Here is an 18,281-nt window from a genome sequence, read left to right as displayed (position 1 = left end):
AATTTCACAATAATATCCCTGATGAATATGGATGCCAAGATTCTCAACAAGATTCTAGCTAATAGGATCCAACAGTACATTAAGAAGATTACCCACCATGACCAGGTGGGATTTATCCATTTAATGGCAGGGGGGTTCAACATTCACAAATCAATCAATATGACAGAATGAATCCATAAGAGAATAGAGAAAAACCACATGGTCCTCTAAATTGATGCAGAAAATGCATTTGGCAAGATACAACATCCATTCCCGATTAAAACGTTTCAAAATATAGGGATAGAGGGAACATTCCTCCATTTCATAAAATCTATCTATGAAAAACCCACAGCAAATATCATGCTCAATGGGGAAAAGCTGACAGTCTTTCCTTTGAGATCAGGAACATGATAAGGATATCCACTCTCGCCACTCTTGTTCAACATAGTACTAGAAGTTCTAGCAAGAACAACCAGACAACAAAAGAAACAAAAAGTATTCAAATTGGCAATGAAGAAGTCAAACTCTCTCTATTCATAGATGACATGATACTTTATATTGAAAACTCAAACGACTCCACCCCCAAACTACTAGAACTCATACAGCAATTCAGTAATGTGGCAGGATACAAAACATTGCACAGAAATCAGTTGCTTTCTTCTACATTAACAATGAAAATATAGAAAGGGAAATGAGAGAATTGATTCCATTTACTATAGCACCAAGAACCATAAGATATATGGGAATAAACCTAACCAACGAGGTAAAGTATCTATATTCAAGGAACTAAAGAATACTCATGAAAGAAATTGAAAAAGATACAAAAAGATAGAAGAGACTTCGATGCTTATGGATCGGAAGAATAAACATTGTTAAAATGTCTATACTGCCTAGAACATTCTCTATGTTCACTGCCATCCCAATCAAAATTTCACTGGCATTTTTCAAAGAGCTGGAACAAACAATCCCAAAATTTGTATAGAACCAGAAGAGACCCTGAATTGCTAAGGAAATGTTGAAAAAGAAAAACAAAACTGGGGGCATCATGTTGCCTGATTTACTTTATTACTTTACTACAAAGCTGTGATCACCAAGACAGCATGGTACTGGCACAAAAACAGACATATAGACCAGTGGAACAGAGTAGAGAGCCCAGATATGGACCCTCAACTCTATGGTCAATGATCTTTGACAAAGCAGGAAAAAAATATACAGCAGAAAAAAGACAGTCTCTTTAATAAATGTTGCTGGGCAAATTGGACAGCTATGTGTAGAAGAATGAAACTCAACCATTCTTACACCATACAAAAAGATAAACTCAAAATGGATAAAAGACCTCAACATGAGGAAAGAATCTATCAAAATCCTAGAGGAGAACATAGGAAGTAACCTCTTTGACATTGGCCACAGCAACTTCTTTCAAGATATGTCTCCAAAGGCAAAGGAAACAAAAGTGAAAATAAACTTTTGGGACTTCATCAAGATCAAAAGCTTCTGTACAGCAAAGGAAACAGTCAACAAAACAAAGAAGCAACCCACGGAATGGGAGAAGATATTTGCAAATGACAATACAAAGGGCTGATATCCAAGATCTATAAAGAACTCCTGAAACTCAACACACACAGAACAGATAATCATGTAAAAAAATGGGCAGAAGACAATTACAGACAGTTCTCCAAAGAAGACATACAAATGGCTAACAGACACATGAAAAAATGTTCATCATCATTAGCCATCAGGGAGATTCAAAGCAAAACCACATTGAGATACCACCTTACACCAGTTAGAATGGCCAAAATTAACAAGACCATAAACAACTTGTGTTGGAGAGGATTTGGTGAAAGAGGAACCCTCTTGCACTGTTGGTGAGGATGCAAGTTGGTGCAGCCACTTTGGAAAACAGTGTGGAGATTCCTCAAAAAATTAAAAATAGAGCTACTCTATGACCCTGAAATTGCACTACTGGGTATTTATCCCAAAGATACAGATGTAATGAAAGAAAGGGCCATTTGTACTCCAATGTTAATAGCAGCAATGGCCACAGTGGCCAAACTGTGAAAAGAACCAACATGCCCTTCAACAGACTAATGGATAAAGAAGATATGGTCCATGTATACAATGGATTATTATGCCTCCATCAGAAAGGATGAATACCCAACTTCTGTATCAACACGGATGGGACTGGAGAGATTATGCTGAGTGAAGTAAGTCAGCTGAGAGGGTCAATTATCATAGGGTTTTACTTGCTTGTGGAGCATAGGAATAACAGAGAAGACATTGGGAGGTGGAGAGAAGTGAGTTGGGGGATATCAGAGTGGGAGACAAACCATGAAAGAATGTGGACTCTGAGAAACAAACTGAGGGTTTTGGACCGAGGGGGGTGAGGGGTTGGGTGAGCCTGGGGGTGGGTATTATGGAGGGTGCATATTGCATGGATCCCTGTGTGTGGTGCATAAACAATGACCTTGGAACACAAAAGAAATTTTTAAAAAAGAATGAAAAAAAACTCCATAATATTTAAGAGTACACAGATAAAAAATATACAAAAATACTTTCTAGACTTAAAAACATAATTTCCTTGGAACACAAAAGAAATTTTTAAAAAAGAATGAAAAAAAGCTCTATAATATTTAAGAGTTTACAGATAAAAAATGTACAAAAATACTTTCTAGACTTAAAAACATAATTTCCCAGACCAGTAATTCTATGGGTGAATTGTAAAGAATTGCCACTGTGAAGCATCAAATTAGTGGTCTAGACAATTAAGTGCAAGGAATGTATCAAAACACAAACCAAATATATAGAAGGTTGGAAATTATGAGGAAATAAGAGGCTTAATTGTCTCATATTCTTGCCTGGTAGACAAAAGAGTCATTTATACTTATATATAAAGTTTGACCAAGTGCTCCCAGTTGTCCATTACTTAGCCAGTTAACTTTGACTTGACCAAACTTTAGCCATGCTTTTCTCCTCCTCTAGACTCCTAAACTTTGGCCTTTTCATAGTTTGAGCAAGGACAAAAGCACTCAGATGCACAAAATCCTTCCTTAATTGATGTTCTGAGAATCTGCTGAGCACATAAATATTATTTCCCGTTAAAGTGCCCAAATTTGCTACCTGCTTACCCCACACATTTGGCCTCCTCATCCACCAAAGCATTGCTGGTCCTGCTTACTCTTTTCTGTAAAAGGAAGACTTCTGCCAAGAGAGATAGTTTGACTTCTTCCCTGCCAATTTGGATGTCTTTTATTTCATTTTGTTGTCTGATTGTTGAGGCTAGGATTTCTAGTACTATGTCAAACAACAGTGATAAAAGTGAACATCCCTGCCATTTCCTAATCTTAAGGGAAAAGCTCTCAGTTCTTCCCCAGTGAGCATGATATTATCTGTGGGTTTTTATATATGGACTTCATGATGTTGAGCTATGTTCTGTCTATTCATACTTTCTTGATGGTTTTTATCAAGAAAGATGCTGTATTTTGTCAAATGTTTTTTCTGCATCTATTGAAAGGTTTGTATGGTTCTTATCCTTTCATTTTTAATGTGGTGTATCACATCAATTGGTCTGCAGATATTAAACCACCCTGCAGCCAAGAAATAAATCCCACTTGGTCATGGTGAATAAACCTTTTAATGTACTGTTGGATTTGATTAGATAGTATCTTGATGAGAATTTTTGTATCCATGTTCATCATGGGTACAAAAAATAGGAGGAGAGATATTGGTCTGTAATTCTTTTTAGTGGGGTCTTTGTCTGGTTTTGGAATCAAGGTAAAGCTAGCCTCATAAAATGAATTTGGAAGTGTTTCTTCCACTTCTTTTTTTTTTTTTGGAACAGTTTCAGTAGAGTGATTATTTGTTCCTTTTTATTTTATTTTATTTTTTTATTTTTTTAATTTAAATTCAATTTAGTTAACATATAGTGTATTATTAGTTTCAGGGGTAGAATTTAGGGATCCATTAGTTACATATTAACACCCAGTGCTTATTACATCAAATGCTCTCTGTAATGCCCATCACCCAATTACCCCATCACCCTAACCACCTCCACTCTAACAACCCTCAATTTGTTTCCTATAGTTAAGAGTCTCTTATGTCTTGCCTCCTTCTCTGTTTTTACCTTATTTTATTTGTCCTTATCTTTCCTTATGACCATGTGTATTGTTTCTTAAATTCCATGAATGAAATCATACAGTATTTACCTTTCTCTGACTGACTTATTTCACTTAGCTTAGTATCCTCTAGTTCCATCCACCTTGTTACAAATGGTAATTTTTCATTTTTTGATGGCTGAGTAATATTCCAGTGTGTGCACGCGCGCGTGCGTGTGTGTGTGTGTGTGTGTGTGTGTGTACATAGTTTGGCTGTTGTGGACATTGCTGTTATAAATATTAGGGTTCATGTGCCCCTTTGAATCACTATTTTTTTTCCTTTAGATAAATATCTAATAGTGCAGTTGTTGGACCATAGGGTAGCTCTATTTTTATCTTTTTGAGGAACCTCCATATTGTTTTCCACAGTGGCTCATATTAATCTTAAATGTTTGGTAGAATCCCACAAGAAAGCCATCCAGCCATGGACTCTTGTTTGTTGGGGGATTTTTGATTACTGATTCTATTTCTTTGATTGTCATGAGTCTGTTCAGATTTTCTATTTCTTCCTGCTTCACTTTTGGTAGTTTATGTTTCTAGGAGTTTTTCTGTTTCTTCAAGATTGCCTAATTTGCTGGCATATACTTGCTCACTATATTCTATTTTAATTATTTGTATTTCTGTGGTGCTGGTTGTGATCTCTCCTGTTTCATTCATGATTTTATTTATTTGGATCCCTTCTCTTTTCTTTTTGATAACTCTGGCCAGGGGGTTATCAATTTTGTTAATTCTTAAAAAAAAAAAAAAACAGCTTCAAGTTACATTGATGTGTTCTAAAATTTGTTCTTTTTTCTGTATCATTTATTTCCACTCTAATCTTTATTATTTCCCTTCTCTTGCTGGATTTAGGATTTATTTGATGTTCTTTCCCCAGTCCCTTTAGTGTAAGATTAGGTTGTGTATTTGAGACTTTTCTTGCTTCTTTAGGAAGACCTGTAAGACCTACCTTTATTGCATCCCAAAGGATTTATACTGCTGTGTTTTCATTTTCATTTGCTTCCATGTATTTTTTAACTCTTCCTTAATATCCTGGTTAACCCACTCATTCTTAGTAGGAATTACTGTAACCTCCATGTATTTGTGCACTTTCCAGTTTTTTTTTTTTCTTGTGGTTGAATTCAAATTTCATAGCATTGTGTTCTTAAAATATACATGGCATGATCTCAATCTTTTTGTACCAGTAGAGGCCTGATTTATGACCCAGTATGTAATCTATTCTGGAGAATGTTCCATGTGCACTCAAAAAGAATGTGCATTCTGCTGCTTTAGGATGAAATGCTCTGAATATATCTGGTAAGTCCATCTGATTCAGTGTGTCATTCAAAGCTTTTATTGCCTTGTTAGTCTTCTGCTTAGATGATCCGTCCATTGCTGTGAGTGGGGTATTAAATTCCCCTATTATTATATTATTATCAATGAATTTCTTTGTTTCTTTGTTATTAATTGATTTATATTTGGCTGCTCACAAGTTAGCAGCATATTCATAATTGTTAGATCTTCTTGTTGGATAGACCCCTTTAGTATGATATAGTGTCTATAGTGTCCTTCTTCATCTCTTATTATAGTCGTTGGTTTAAAATCTAGTTTGTCTGGTGTAAGTATGGGTACTCCAGCTTTCTTTTGATGACATGATACTCTATGTAGAAAACCTGAAAGACTCCAGCAAAAACTTGCTAGAACTGATATAAGAATTCAGCAAAGTCTCAGTATATAAAATTAATGCACAGAAGTCTGTTGCATTTCTGTCCACCAATAATGAAACAAAAGAAAGAGAAACCAAGGAATCAATGCTGCTAACAATTGCACCAAAAATATAAGATACCTAAGAATAAACCTAACCAAACATGTATACTTGGAAAACTATAGAATCCTAATGAAACAAATAAAGAGACAAAGAAATGGAAAATGGAAAAAACGTTCCATGCTCATAGATTAGAAAAACAAATATTGTTAAATTATATATCCTACTGAAAGCAATCTACACATTCAGTACAGTCCTTATCAAAATAACACCAGCATTTTTTACAGAGCTGGAATAAATAATTCTAACATTTGTATGGAACTCAAAAAGACCCTGAATAGTCACAGTAATGTTGAAAAAGAAAACCAAAGCTGGGGGCATCACAGTTCCATTCTTCAAGCTGTAATCACCATGACAATATGGTACTGGCACAAAAACAGACCCATAGATCAGTGGAACAGAATAGAGAACCCAGAAATAAACCCTCAACTATGTGGTCAACTAATCTTAATCTTAATTCTTAGGAAAGAATATCCAATGGAAAAAAAAAAAAGTCTCTTCAACAAATGGTGTTGGGAAAATTGGGTGAAATTGGCATTAAGGAGGGCACTTTCTTGTAATGAGCACTGGGTGTTATATGTAAATAATGAATCATTAAATTCTACCCCTGAAACTAATAATACACTTTATGTTAACTAACTTGAATTTAAATAAAACCTAAAAAAAAAAGCTTTTCATTTTGATTTGACATGTTTGCAGATCTTGAGGTTGAAGCATTTTCCATACTGCAATAGACTTTATTATTATTATTATTATTAACATATAATGTATTATTTGCCCCAGGGGTACAGGTCTGTGAATTATCAGGCTTACACATTTAGCAGCACTCATCATAAAATATACCCTTTCCAATGTCCATAATCTAGCCACCCTAATACCATTCCCCACCCCCCAGCAACCCTCAGTTTGTTTCATGAAATTAAGAGTGAAAAACCTTTCTTTACTTAATCTGAACTTGCATTTATTTGACATTTTATGGTGCTGTGGCTTAAAGTGCTGAATACCCCTTGGATCCCACTGTCTTCAGGTACTCATGGAGGATGCTCATATATTTTGTGTCCTTACTGGCTAGGAAAACATGGTAAATCACAATTTCCAACCCAGAGCCATGAGATAATTGTTATGATACTGTAAGTTATATTGATTCTGTTAAGCAATGCTTTTCTCTGTTAGTTTCTGTTTGAGTGAGAATCTTCTTAAGATTTCTTGGCTTTTCTTGAATGGGGATTTAAACCCTGACTCTTTCTGTTGAGTAGGACTCTTACTGCCATTCTTTCCTTCCAATATCTCTACAAATGACAACATTTCTTTAAAGATAATTGGACACTACAACGAAGTTTTGCAAAACTTGGGATCTCCTTACAATGGTGCATTTAAGAACTCTGCCTTCCCATCAGTTCTTGTTCTTCCTCCACCTTGTGTTGTTTTCTTTTATCATTTTCAACCTTTTTTTCAGTTCCCTAAAATCTTTTCATCTGTCCTCACTCAACACTGTTAGCCTTTTTTTTTCTTTCTTTTCCCTCATGCCGAAGTCTTTCTTCATTTAGTCCAGATTTGTATTTATTTGACTTTTTTTTTTTTTTAATAGTGCGGAGACTTGGAGTGCTAACATCCTTTGGATCCCATGGTCTTCACCCTAATATTCATGAAGGCTCTTCTCTTCTTAGTCGTACCCCTCAACCTCCTGCTACCACTCAAACTTTAGGACTCTGTCTCATCAGGGGCTTTCAAGGGATCCAGACTCCAAGAGCAACTCCAAGAGCAACCATCTGAAGCCAAAAGAATTAATTGGAACTGGCCTAGACATTATGTCTTCTGAGATGGGCTTTGGAAAAGCCCAAATGGACAACTGAACTCTCCAGTCCCTTAAGCAAAATTTCATCCATAGTTTCCATAAGAGTGCATATCAGAACGAAAACAATGTTAAAGGCCTCTTTAAATATCAGTAGAGCATCAATTCTCATATTTAACTACATAACCACAACTTATTTCGTCCTCCATAAACATAATCTTTATAAAAATGTAAATGTGAGGCAAGGATGAGAGATAGTTCTTTGATATAAACCAGAGAGTTTTACATTTCTATGCTTGTATATGACTGACGACTAAAATATAACAATTTTAAACTTGACTTGTGTGTGTATGTGCATGTGTATACATGAATGTGCAGGGGTGTGTGTGTGTGTGTGTGTGTATTTTCCCCTATCTTCAGAGGGTATTACTAAATTAGATTATAAAGTCTCTTAAGAAATTTCTATTGTGATTGGTTTAAGAATAATAAGTGTTTATATAAATTACTTATTACTAAAATTTTTAGAAATTAAAAAGATGACCTCCTAATAAACTTAATGTTTTAAAAAGACCATTTATTCAATAAATGATGTTGGGAAAACTGTAAAACTACATGCAAATGAATGAAACTGGACCACATTTAACATCATGTACAAAAAATAAACTCAAATGGGTTAAAGACCTGAAACCATGAAATCTGAAAATCCTAGAGGACAACATAAGGAGTAATTTCTGTGACATTAGCCATAAAAAAATTTTCTAGATATGTCTCCAAAGGCATGAAAAACAAAGGTGAGAAATAAACTATTGAGACTACATCAAAATAAAAAGCTTTTGCAAAGCAAAGGAAACCATCAACAAAAACGTAACCTACTGTATTGGAGAAGATATTTGCAAATGACATATCTCATAGGGGGCTAATATCCAAAATACATAAAGAACTTATATACTCTACACCAAATAAAACAAGCACCTTGATTAACAAATGGGCAAAGGACATGAATAGACGTTTTTGCCCAAAAAAGACCTACAGATGGCCATAGAGACGTGAAAGATGCTCAACATCCCTCATCATCAAGGAAATGCAAATCAAAACCACAATGAGGTATCACCTCACACCTGTAAGTATAGCTAAAACAAAAAAGACAAGAAACAACAAGTACTGGTGAAAATGTATAGAAAAAGAACACTTGTACACTGTTGGTAAGAATGTAAATTGCTACCATCATTGTGGAAAGCAGTACAGACATTCCTCAAAAAATTATGAACAAAAATACCACATGATCCAATAAGTTAACTATAAAGTATTTACCTCAAGTAAGCAAAATACCAGTTCAAAGAGATATATGCTTATTATATATATATGCTTGTTTGTTGCAGCATTATTTACAATAGCCAAGATATGGGAGCAACCTGTGTTCATCAATAGATGAAAAGATAAGGAAAATGTGTGTGTGAGAGAGAGAGATATGTGTGTGTGTGTATATATATTATATTATATTATATATTAGTGTATATAAAATACAAGCACACATTTTTATTATATTTAGACATGTTTGCCCTAAATTTATATAGGTATACTGATAGAATAAATTACTATTATATCTACTAGATGTTTAAGATTATAAAAAATATCTGTTTTAACATATTAAAATATTTTCTAACAAGTTAAATCCTTACTATGACAAATTCTATGCCAATAGTAATTATGTTTATAAAAGCCCACTTGAAATTTAAAAATATTTTCAAGATCATTTCATAACTTAAAATCTTTGACTCATTCTAAATTAACATATATTCATTAAATATCCAGATTACTTCTAAAAAAGATAAAGCATGTTTTTAAATTTTTTAAATTTTTTCTTCTAGTGTTTACAATTCAAATGAATTTTATAGTTCAAGTTTTACAAATTTTTGCTTCTAGTGTTTACAATTCAAAATGAATTTTATAGTTCAAGTTTTACATATTTGGGTCTGTTAATAAACATATTCATTTTTATTGATTAAAAAGCTACATATAGGGGCACCTGGCTGGCCAGTGGGTTAAGCCTCTGCCTTTGGCTCAGGTCATGATCTCAGGGTCCTGGGATCGGGCCCCGCATCGGGCTCTCTGCTCAGCAGAGAGCCTGCTTCCTCTCTCTCTCTCTGCCTACCTCTCTGCCTGCTTGTGATCTCTGTCAAATAAATAAATAAAATATTTTTAAAAAAATAGCTACATATAAAAAATGAGTATTGTTATAAAAAGTATAAAATACATATTTACAAATTCTGTTCATCTACAGCAAAACGCTAATGCATAAGAGTTTAAAATATCTAACTCATAGTTTTCTATATAAAATAAAAATTACTATAATTTAAAATTATAATATCTATATAAATAATACTTTACTAGGAAAAATAATGATATAAGCAACTTGATATTAAAGATATGCAAGATATGACTTTGCTAAAAAGCATATTTTTTTTAAAGATTTTATTTATTTATTTATTTGACAGACAGAGATCACAAGTAGGCAGAGAGGTAGGCAGAAAGAGAGAGAGGAGGAAGCAGGCTATCCGCGGAGCGGACAGCCCGATGCGGGGCTCGATCTCAGGACCCCGGGATCATGACCCGAGCCGAAGGCAGAGGCTTCAACCCACTGAGCCACCCAGGTGCCCCTAAAAAGCATATTTTACCCTAAAATAAAATGATTCATTGTTCCAAAAACACATGACAATATCTATATAATACAAAAAACTACAAAAGGATCCCTCAATTTTTTTGTCATGGTCAGTGCTCATTAATATTTGAAAGTTTTATTATATAAGATTTTTAAAATTAGTATCAAATATTATACAGATACAAAACTAAAATTTGTGTCTCTTTTAAAATGACAGCACTTTCTTAGATTATTGGTATGTTCTTCATAAGAAATTGTGAAAATAAGATTTTCTTTGTCTTCAGTGTAATCTCCTAAATGGCAAACATTCTGTGTTTTATCAGAATATTTTTCTGTGCTTTATGTTGACTTTATTATTATACCTTGATTATAAAGAAAAATCACAAGTTTTCCCACTGTCATATTGAAAACTCAAAGTTCAAATACAGTTGCTTGCAAGAAAGACTTTTAAACCTAAGTAATAAAGAAAAATTGGCAATGAAATGTTCACAAGTATATCAAGGAAGTTTAATAAAATTAAATGTAGAATTGATAATATTACTATGAGATTAGGTGAAATCTGTGCAAAAATAAAAGCAGTAAGTAGAATATAATGTAATAAAATAATGTGATATGAGGTATAATTTATTAATGGTTAGAACAGAAATAAATCTATACATTCTAAAAATTAGAGTAGAAAAACATATCAACCCCCCCAAAATACTAGAAGGAATTATTAAATACAATTATAATGGAATCCATTAATATACCTTTCTTAGAATTAAACATGTAAGTTGACGTAACTAGTGGTTTTACATGTGTTTCGTGTATGTGTGCTATTTTATTTTTGCTATGTACTAAACTGTGTCCTCCCAAAATTCATATGATGAAGTCCTATCCCCCAATTTCATGGTATTTGGAAATGGAGCCTTTGAGTGGTAGTTAGGTCATGAAGGTACAGGCTACATGGGAGGATTGGTGCCCTAGTAAGACGAGACCCTAGAGAGATCGCTGAGTGCCATAGGAAAAGATGTCTGTCTACAAACAGGAAAATGGCCCTCACCAGGAATCCAATCTAGCAGCACCATGACATAGGATTTCCCAGCCTCCAGAATTTGAGAAATGTCTATTGTTTAATCCATCTAGTCTATAGTATTTTAGTAGAGTAGCCTGAGCTGAAAGAGTCGTTTAATTTTGTTTTGCTGTAAAAAAGTTTCCCCCACTAATATTTTGTGTTCAGATTCACTGCTAATTAAGGGAATTAAAATCAGATTAACAATGAATTATGATAGCATGCTCACTAGAATGGAAAAGTTAAAAGGAATGGTAATATTTTTGCTGCCATGGATTAAGACAAAAGTTAAGTTTTATGTTTTGCTGTTAGAAACTAGAAATACCTTGAGATTTTTGCAAAGCAGCCTGTAACATCTATCATAATTTATCATTTGAAGTGCATGTACATTTTGACCCATCATTTCCACTTCTTAGAAATAAAAGCATAACAGTCAACTGCATAATTGGTTATCATGGAGAAAATAATGGAATTATAAACAAATTATAAACAAAAACAATCATTCTTAGGAAAAAACTATTGATTAAATTGTGTTATATCCAGATAATGTAGTATTTTGATTGCTTCTTTGTTTCTTCCATTCATTAATATTGCTCATTTTTATCTAGGAGTATTATGTGTCAAACAATTCTGTATTTTGATAATATAGTGGTAAATAAAGATCTCTGACTTCACTATCATCCAGTATATGTGGGGTGGGGGAAGGGAGGGAGGGAGAGAGAGAAAGAGAGAGTATAAACCAAATAAACAAGTAGATTTTTACTATAGTAGGTAGTGTAAAATGTTACAAAGGAAAAATTAAAATAGAAATGAAATAGGGAATATAATATTATGGGTTGGTTTACAAATTAAATATGATAGAGTCAGGAAAGAACTCACTCAGATGATGTGTAGATCTGAGAACTGAGGGAATTAGCCATTTTTCTTCTAGTAATTTGTCTTGCTTGTTTTAAAGATAACTTCCTCTTGGGAATTTACTCCCAATTAGTCTCTAACCTTACAAGTAGTATAAATAATCCTTTACCCAGTTTTTCATTTACTTTCCAATGATATTCAACTACCTAAGAGTTTCTTGTAAATAACCCACTATATTGAGAATGCCTCATTTCTGGAAAAAAGAAGCTGGAAAGGGAAATGATATTTATGAATATATAACTAAGCAATATGATGAATGTACTACAAGCTCTCCTTTTATCCATCTCCAAATATGGGGGCAGTCACTAGTCTAAACTTAAGATCAAAGGAGAAATTTGAGATCAAGAAATTTTTTTTTAAAAAGAGTAAAAAAAAAATATTCAAGTATGGGATTTGGTAGGATAGGTGTAGACATGAATTTTAGAAGATCAATATGCTAAGATCTGGAACAAATTTTATCCTACCTCAGATATTGTTGCTTTATGAATACAAGGCCAAATATACTCTATTGTTTCTATTAAATGAGATTAGTCATTTTACTTAAACTCACAGCATCCAAAAAATTAACATCTACCAAAAATGTAATCAATAATTCCAAAGACAAACTTAAGAAACACTCCTGAAGAGCAGGGACAGTGCAATAATTTTTTTTTGACATTCATAAGAAGAAACCTATATTCATAGTCATCACACATCCAAAGATAATTATTATGTCTGTCAGTGATAGCTGAATTAGTTTAATTAAAAAGAATTATTAAATTATTTAAGGACATATATAAGATTCATAAATATGAAAGTTTGGGATTGTAGAAAATTTCTTGATGAGAAGAAAAAAAGTGAGATATTTTGGGAAATACAGGTTATAGATAACCATGCCCATCTATGAAATGATTTTGTTAGAAATTGGTATTTGAGGACTGCAAGGTAGAGTGAATGGGTCATGTCACAAATGAGCCAAGAAGGGAACACTTGGGGCTTTGTCAACTACAAGTGGCTGCTTCTAATTACTATCCTGCCACCACTTTTTGTATTTTAGAGAAAATACTTCAATCTTTGAAAGCTCCCCAAATTAAACTTATATTTCAATATCTTTGTTTTACATGTGTTAAATGTGTATTTTTTTTGTAAATGAAAAAACATAAAATGAAAAGTTCATAAAATTTTCATAACAAGTGTTTTACTTCAATTCCCATTTTCTACTTCTAAGGAATTAGAAAACACTCTGAGGAAATTATACAGATGATAAAAGAATAATATAATCTTCATAAGGCTCTTATTTTCTTCTTTTATTAATTTGATTTGCACTGTGCCCTTGAAAGCATCTTTTTTGTCTACTGGCTTTGCTAGATCAAAGTAGAAATATCTGCAAATCCATCATGAAAAGAGTAACCTGTGGAGTAATGGGGGCTAATTGTGTCTGTAAAATCTCAAGTACTCTATTAATCTTACTTTTATTTCCTGTATTGTTTTATTCTTTTCCACTGCTATCAAAACACTGAAAAATATTCTCATACTTTCACTTCAACTGCAACTTAATGTCTCTGAGGGACTATTTCTTTTTTTTAACCAATCAGAGCTGTCACAAGTGTTTTATTTCCTTGCAAAATACTAAGAGTGTGTTTGAAAGTAGACACAATGTTCTGATTTTTGTTCAGCACCTAAACAAAGAATACACTTTGAAATATATGCTTCGATTTAAGTGATTCATTGAAAATAAAATCCCATATCAAAGACAAGGGCACACGAAATTTAGAAATCTTACTGCTTCTCTCGGGCCTCAGTAGTGCTTTTGTCTTCTTGTTTTGGCTTCCGCTTTCATGAAGGGCCTTGAACCAGTCCCGCAATCTATTTGCCACTTCCCTGAACTCCAGGTCACTGCATGCTGAAAACAAACAGAAATGACACAAATCTTGAATAATAATAGCATAATGCCAATGCTAATTCTCACATTATTCCAAGAACTGAAAAGTAATAATAATAAAAAATGTAATACAATTTTAAGTATGTTTCAGCTTTTTAAAAAGGAAAAATAAATATATGTTTCAAATATAACTAGATGAAAGATGATGATAACGTTTTGTTCAATAAAGGAAAATTACTAATGAAATTCTACTTCCACTCCTCATTGGAATATACCACTTGATTGAATATTCTTATTGTTAATATCACATACATTCAGTCATACTATTTGTGCACTGAACACTTTTGTTATGGTAAGAAGGTAGATGATCTGGGGAAAAAAAGGGTTGAAAACCCAAAATGAATATTTACATACTTATTATTATTTTTTTAAAGATTTTATTTATTTATTTGACAGACAGAGATCACAAGTAGGCAGAGAGGCAGGCAGAGAGAGGAGGAAGCAGGCTCCCCGCTGAGCAGAGAGCCTGATGTGGGGCTCGATCCCAGGACCCTGAGATCATGACCTGAGCCAAAGGCAGAGGCTTTAACCCACTGAGCCACGCAGGTGCCCCTACATACTTATTATTGACCATAGCTATTGTATGCTATGATTTTGTAAATCTGCATTAGTATATTAAATCCACATAAGAATTATCAATTATAAATATATGCTGTCTCTATTTGCTTTAACCCTATATATATATTTTTAAGCATAGAAAAGGAAAGCTCTCTTATTAAACATGAGGAATGATTGTAAAATATTTAAGAAAATAATGTAAATTTCTCTTTTAAGAAAGGTGTTAGTAACTTTGACATTTGAAACTTACATTAATTCCTCTTTTTAAAAACTATTGTTACTTACCAATAATTATATTCTCTAGAATAGTCTCTACCATAAAGAGTAGTAGAATATATTTTATAGGGGCGCCTGGGTGGCTCAGTGGGTTAAAGCCTCTGCTTTCAGCTCGGGTCATGATCCCGGGGTCCTGGGATCAACCCCCGCATCGGGCTCTCTGCTCAGCCAGGGAGCCTGCTTCCTCCTCTCTGCCTGCCTCTCTGCCTACTTGTGATCTTTGTCTGTCAAATAAATAAAAATAAAATCTTTAAAAAAAAAAAAAGAATATATTTTATATATTTATGTGTTCATGTATGAGAGATCAATGTTAAAATGTGGTATGTCAAATTTAGTCATTTGTTGCCAAAATATTTTAAAAATATAAGGAATACTTGTTTCCATTGTTTGGAGGACATCATTACTGTAAGGCTAATTCTTCTGCGTGCAGCATATATGCAATTTCTTGAAGTGGTAAGTACTCTTTAATAGTACTCTTGTTCATTTTGTTAAAAAAAATAACTTACATGCAGACTTATAAATGTTACATTACATTTAATATAAACTACATTTTATCACTATGTATTATTCGTAACATATATAATAAATATAGTAAATATAATGCAATATAATTTAAGATCACTTCCTAATACTAAAGGGAATCAAATTTGATTAATAGGACCTTCCAAGTACTCAGTAGGGTATCTGATCCATACCAGCAAAGTGTTCTGATATTTTAGAACAGTAGAGGCAATAAAAGATCCCACAAGTTGTCACGGGGAAGAGTAACAAAAGTTGTCATGTGCAAAGAATAAGGAATCAGGATATTTTCATTTTTTTCATTAACAACACTGGCAATCAGAAAGACAACTGAAAAATTTCTTTGTATTTTAAACTGAGAATTCTATGTCCAGAAAAATCATGTGAGTGAATAAGCTAAAGGGATGTTTTAATATACAAGATTAAAAAATAAAAACCTATCCACCCCACCCCCATAAGTCTCTTTAGGAAGCTCCTGGGAGTTGTGATACAGCAGAAAGAGAACTGAGAAAGAGGATGGCTGAGGAAATAAAGGATTTAAGAGAGAAGTGAAAGTAATTTTTAGGATGAGGCTAAAGAGTAACCCAAGAATGCATGTTGTGAGCCAAATGTGGAGGCAGATGGCAGTAGATTTGAAAATCCTTGTTCGAGGACAGAGCAATGTACAGAATTCATCACTATTCATCCATCCAGGGAAAACAATGAGCTATAGTGAAAGTCCCAGAAAATATCATTTTTACTATAAGATCTACAATGGCTGAGACTGAGGGATAAGGCAATACATAGTGTGCTCCTAGTATGAATATTTACAGTGTAGCCCAGTATCTATGTTTATACAAACATCTAGGCAAGAGTCTTCTAATGCTATAAACTTTATGATATAGAATACAAAAGTCCACTTGAAAAAACGGAATTCTTCTACATACACATATATACATCACATGTCTCTGGAAGGTTATAAATATAAAGTGAATAAGAATAATTATCTCTAGTTTGAGGAACTGGATGAAATAAGAAAGTGATATGAGAGAGTATTATTTTTACCATTCATTTTTTTCTTTTTGAGTTGTGTGCTATCCACCTGTATTAATATTCACAAATAAATTTAAAATTAAATTTTCTTTCAAAAATTTACTGTGCATTTACCTCCAACCTAGTAATTACTTTTCTTAAAAATGATCATACAGGGGAAGGAGTCAAGATGGCGGAGAAGTAGCAGGCTGAGACTACTTCAGCTAGCCGGAGATCAGCTAGATAGCTTATCTAAAGATTGCAAACACCTGAAAATCCATCGGCAGATCGAAGAGAAGAACAGCAATTCTGGAAACAGAAAAACAACCACTTTCTGAAAGGTAGGACCGGCAGAGAAGTGAATCCAAAGCGACGGGAAGATAGACCCCGGGGGAAGGGGCCGGCTCCCGGCAAGCGGTGGAGCAACGGCGCACAAAATCAGGACTTTTTTTTTTTTTTTTTTTTTTTTTTTTTTTTTTTAAAGATTTTATTTATTTATTTGACAGAGAGAGAAATCACAAGTAGGCGGAGAGTCAGGCAGAGAGAGAGAGAGAAGCAGGCTCCCGCTGAGCAAAGAGCCCGATGCGGGGCTCGATCCCAGGACACTGAGATCATGACCCGAGCCGAAGGCAGCGGCTTAATCCACTGAGCCACCCAGGTGCCCCAAAATCAGGACTTTTAAAAGTCTGTTCCGCTGAGGGACATCGCTCCAGAGGCTAAACCAGGGCAAAGCCCACGCGGGGTCAGCGTGGCCTCAGGTCCCACAGGGTCACAGAAGGATCGGGGGTGTCTGAGGTCGCAGAGCTTGCGGGTATTGGAACGGGAAAGCTGGCTACAGAGACAGACCCGACAGTAAGCTCACAGCTCGGTGTTACCTTGAACCGGTCACAGGCTCGGTGAGCTCGGAGCGTGGCCGGAGGTCAGGCAGACGGGAGTAACTGGGCGCTATTCTCTGAGGGCGCACTGAGGAGTGGGACCCTGGGCTCTCGGCTCCTCCGGGCCGGAGACCAGGAGGCCGCCATTTGTATTCCCGTCCTCTGGAACTCTACGGAAAGCGCTCAGGGAACAAAAGCTCCTGAAAGCAAACCCGAGCGTATTACTAACCCGGCCCCTGATAAGGGCGGTGCAATTCCGCCTGGGGCAAAGACACTTGAGAATCACTACAACAGGCCCCTCCCCCAGAAGATCAACAAGAAATCCAGCCGAGACCAAGTTCACCTACCAAGGAGTGCGGTTTCAATACCAAGGAGAGCAGCAGAATTCCAGAGGAGGAGAAAGCAAAGCACGGAACTCATGGCTTTTTCTCTGTGATTTTTTTTTAGTCTTGCAGTTAATTTAATTTTTTTCTTTTTCATTTTTTTTTTCTCGCCTTCTGGTTAAATTTTTTTTTTAACTTTTACCTTTTTCTTTTTTAACGTTTTTTAACTAGTTTATCTAATATATATATTTTTTCTTTTTTATATTTTTCTTATTTGTTTTCTTTTTTTAATTCTTTTCTTTTTTTTTTCTTTTTTCTTTTTTTTTCTTTCTTCCTTTTTGAACCTCTTTTTATCCCCTTTCTCCCCCCTCACGATTTGGTATCTATTCTAATTTGGTTAAAGCATATTTTCCTGGGATTGTTGCCACCCTTTTAGTATTTTACTTGCTC

General features: G+C 34.4%; 1 protein-coding gene across 3 annotated transcripts in view; it reads right to left on the bottom strand.

The window, feature by feature from the left end:
* Positions 1-18,281, bottom strand: part of SPOCK3 (SPARC (osteonectin), cwcv and kazal like domains proteoglycan 3) — a 488,976-nt gene that overhangs the window by 37,561 nt on the left and 433,134 nt on the right. For all 3 annotated transcript variants that reach the window (XM_032332597.1, XM_032332598.1, XM_032332596.1), the window contains one exon: positions 14,111-14,230. In XM_032332597.1, coding sequence (XP_032188488.1) covers positions 14,111-14,230 — 120 coding nt within the window. The remainder of the gene's footprint in view (positions 1-14,110; positions 14,231-18,281) is intronic.

The sequence above is a fragment of the Mustela erminea genome, chromosome 2 (assembly GCF_009829155.1).
Source record: "Mustela erminea isolate mMusErm1 chromosome 2, mMusErm1.Pri, whole genome shotgun sequence".
NCBI lineage: Eukaryota > Metazoa > Chordata > Mammalia > Carnivora > Mustelidae > Mustela > Mustela erminea.
This window is presented reverse-complemented; position numbering and strand designations above follow the sequence as displayed.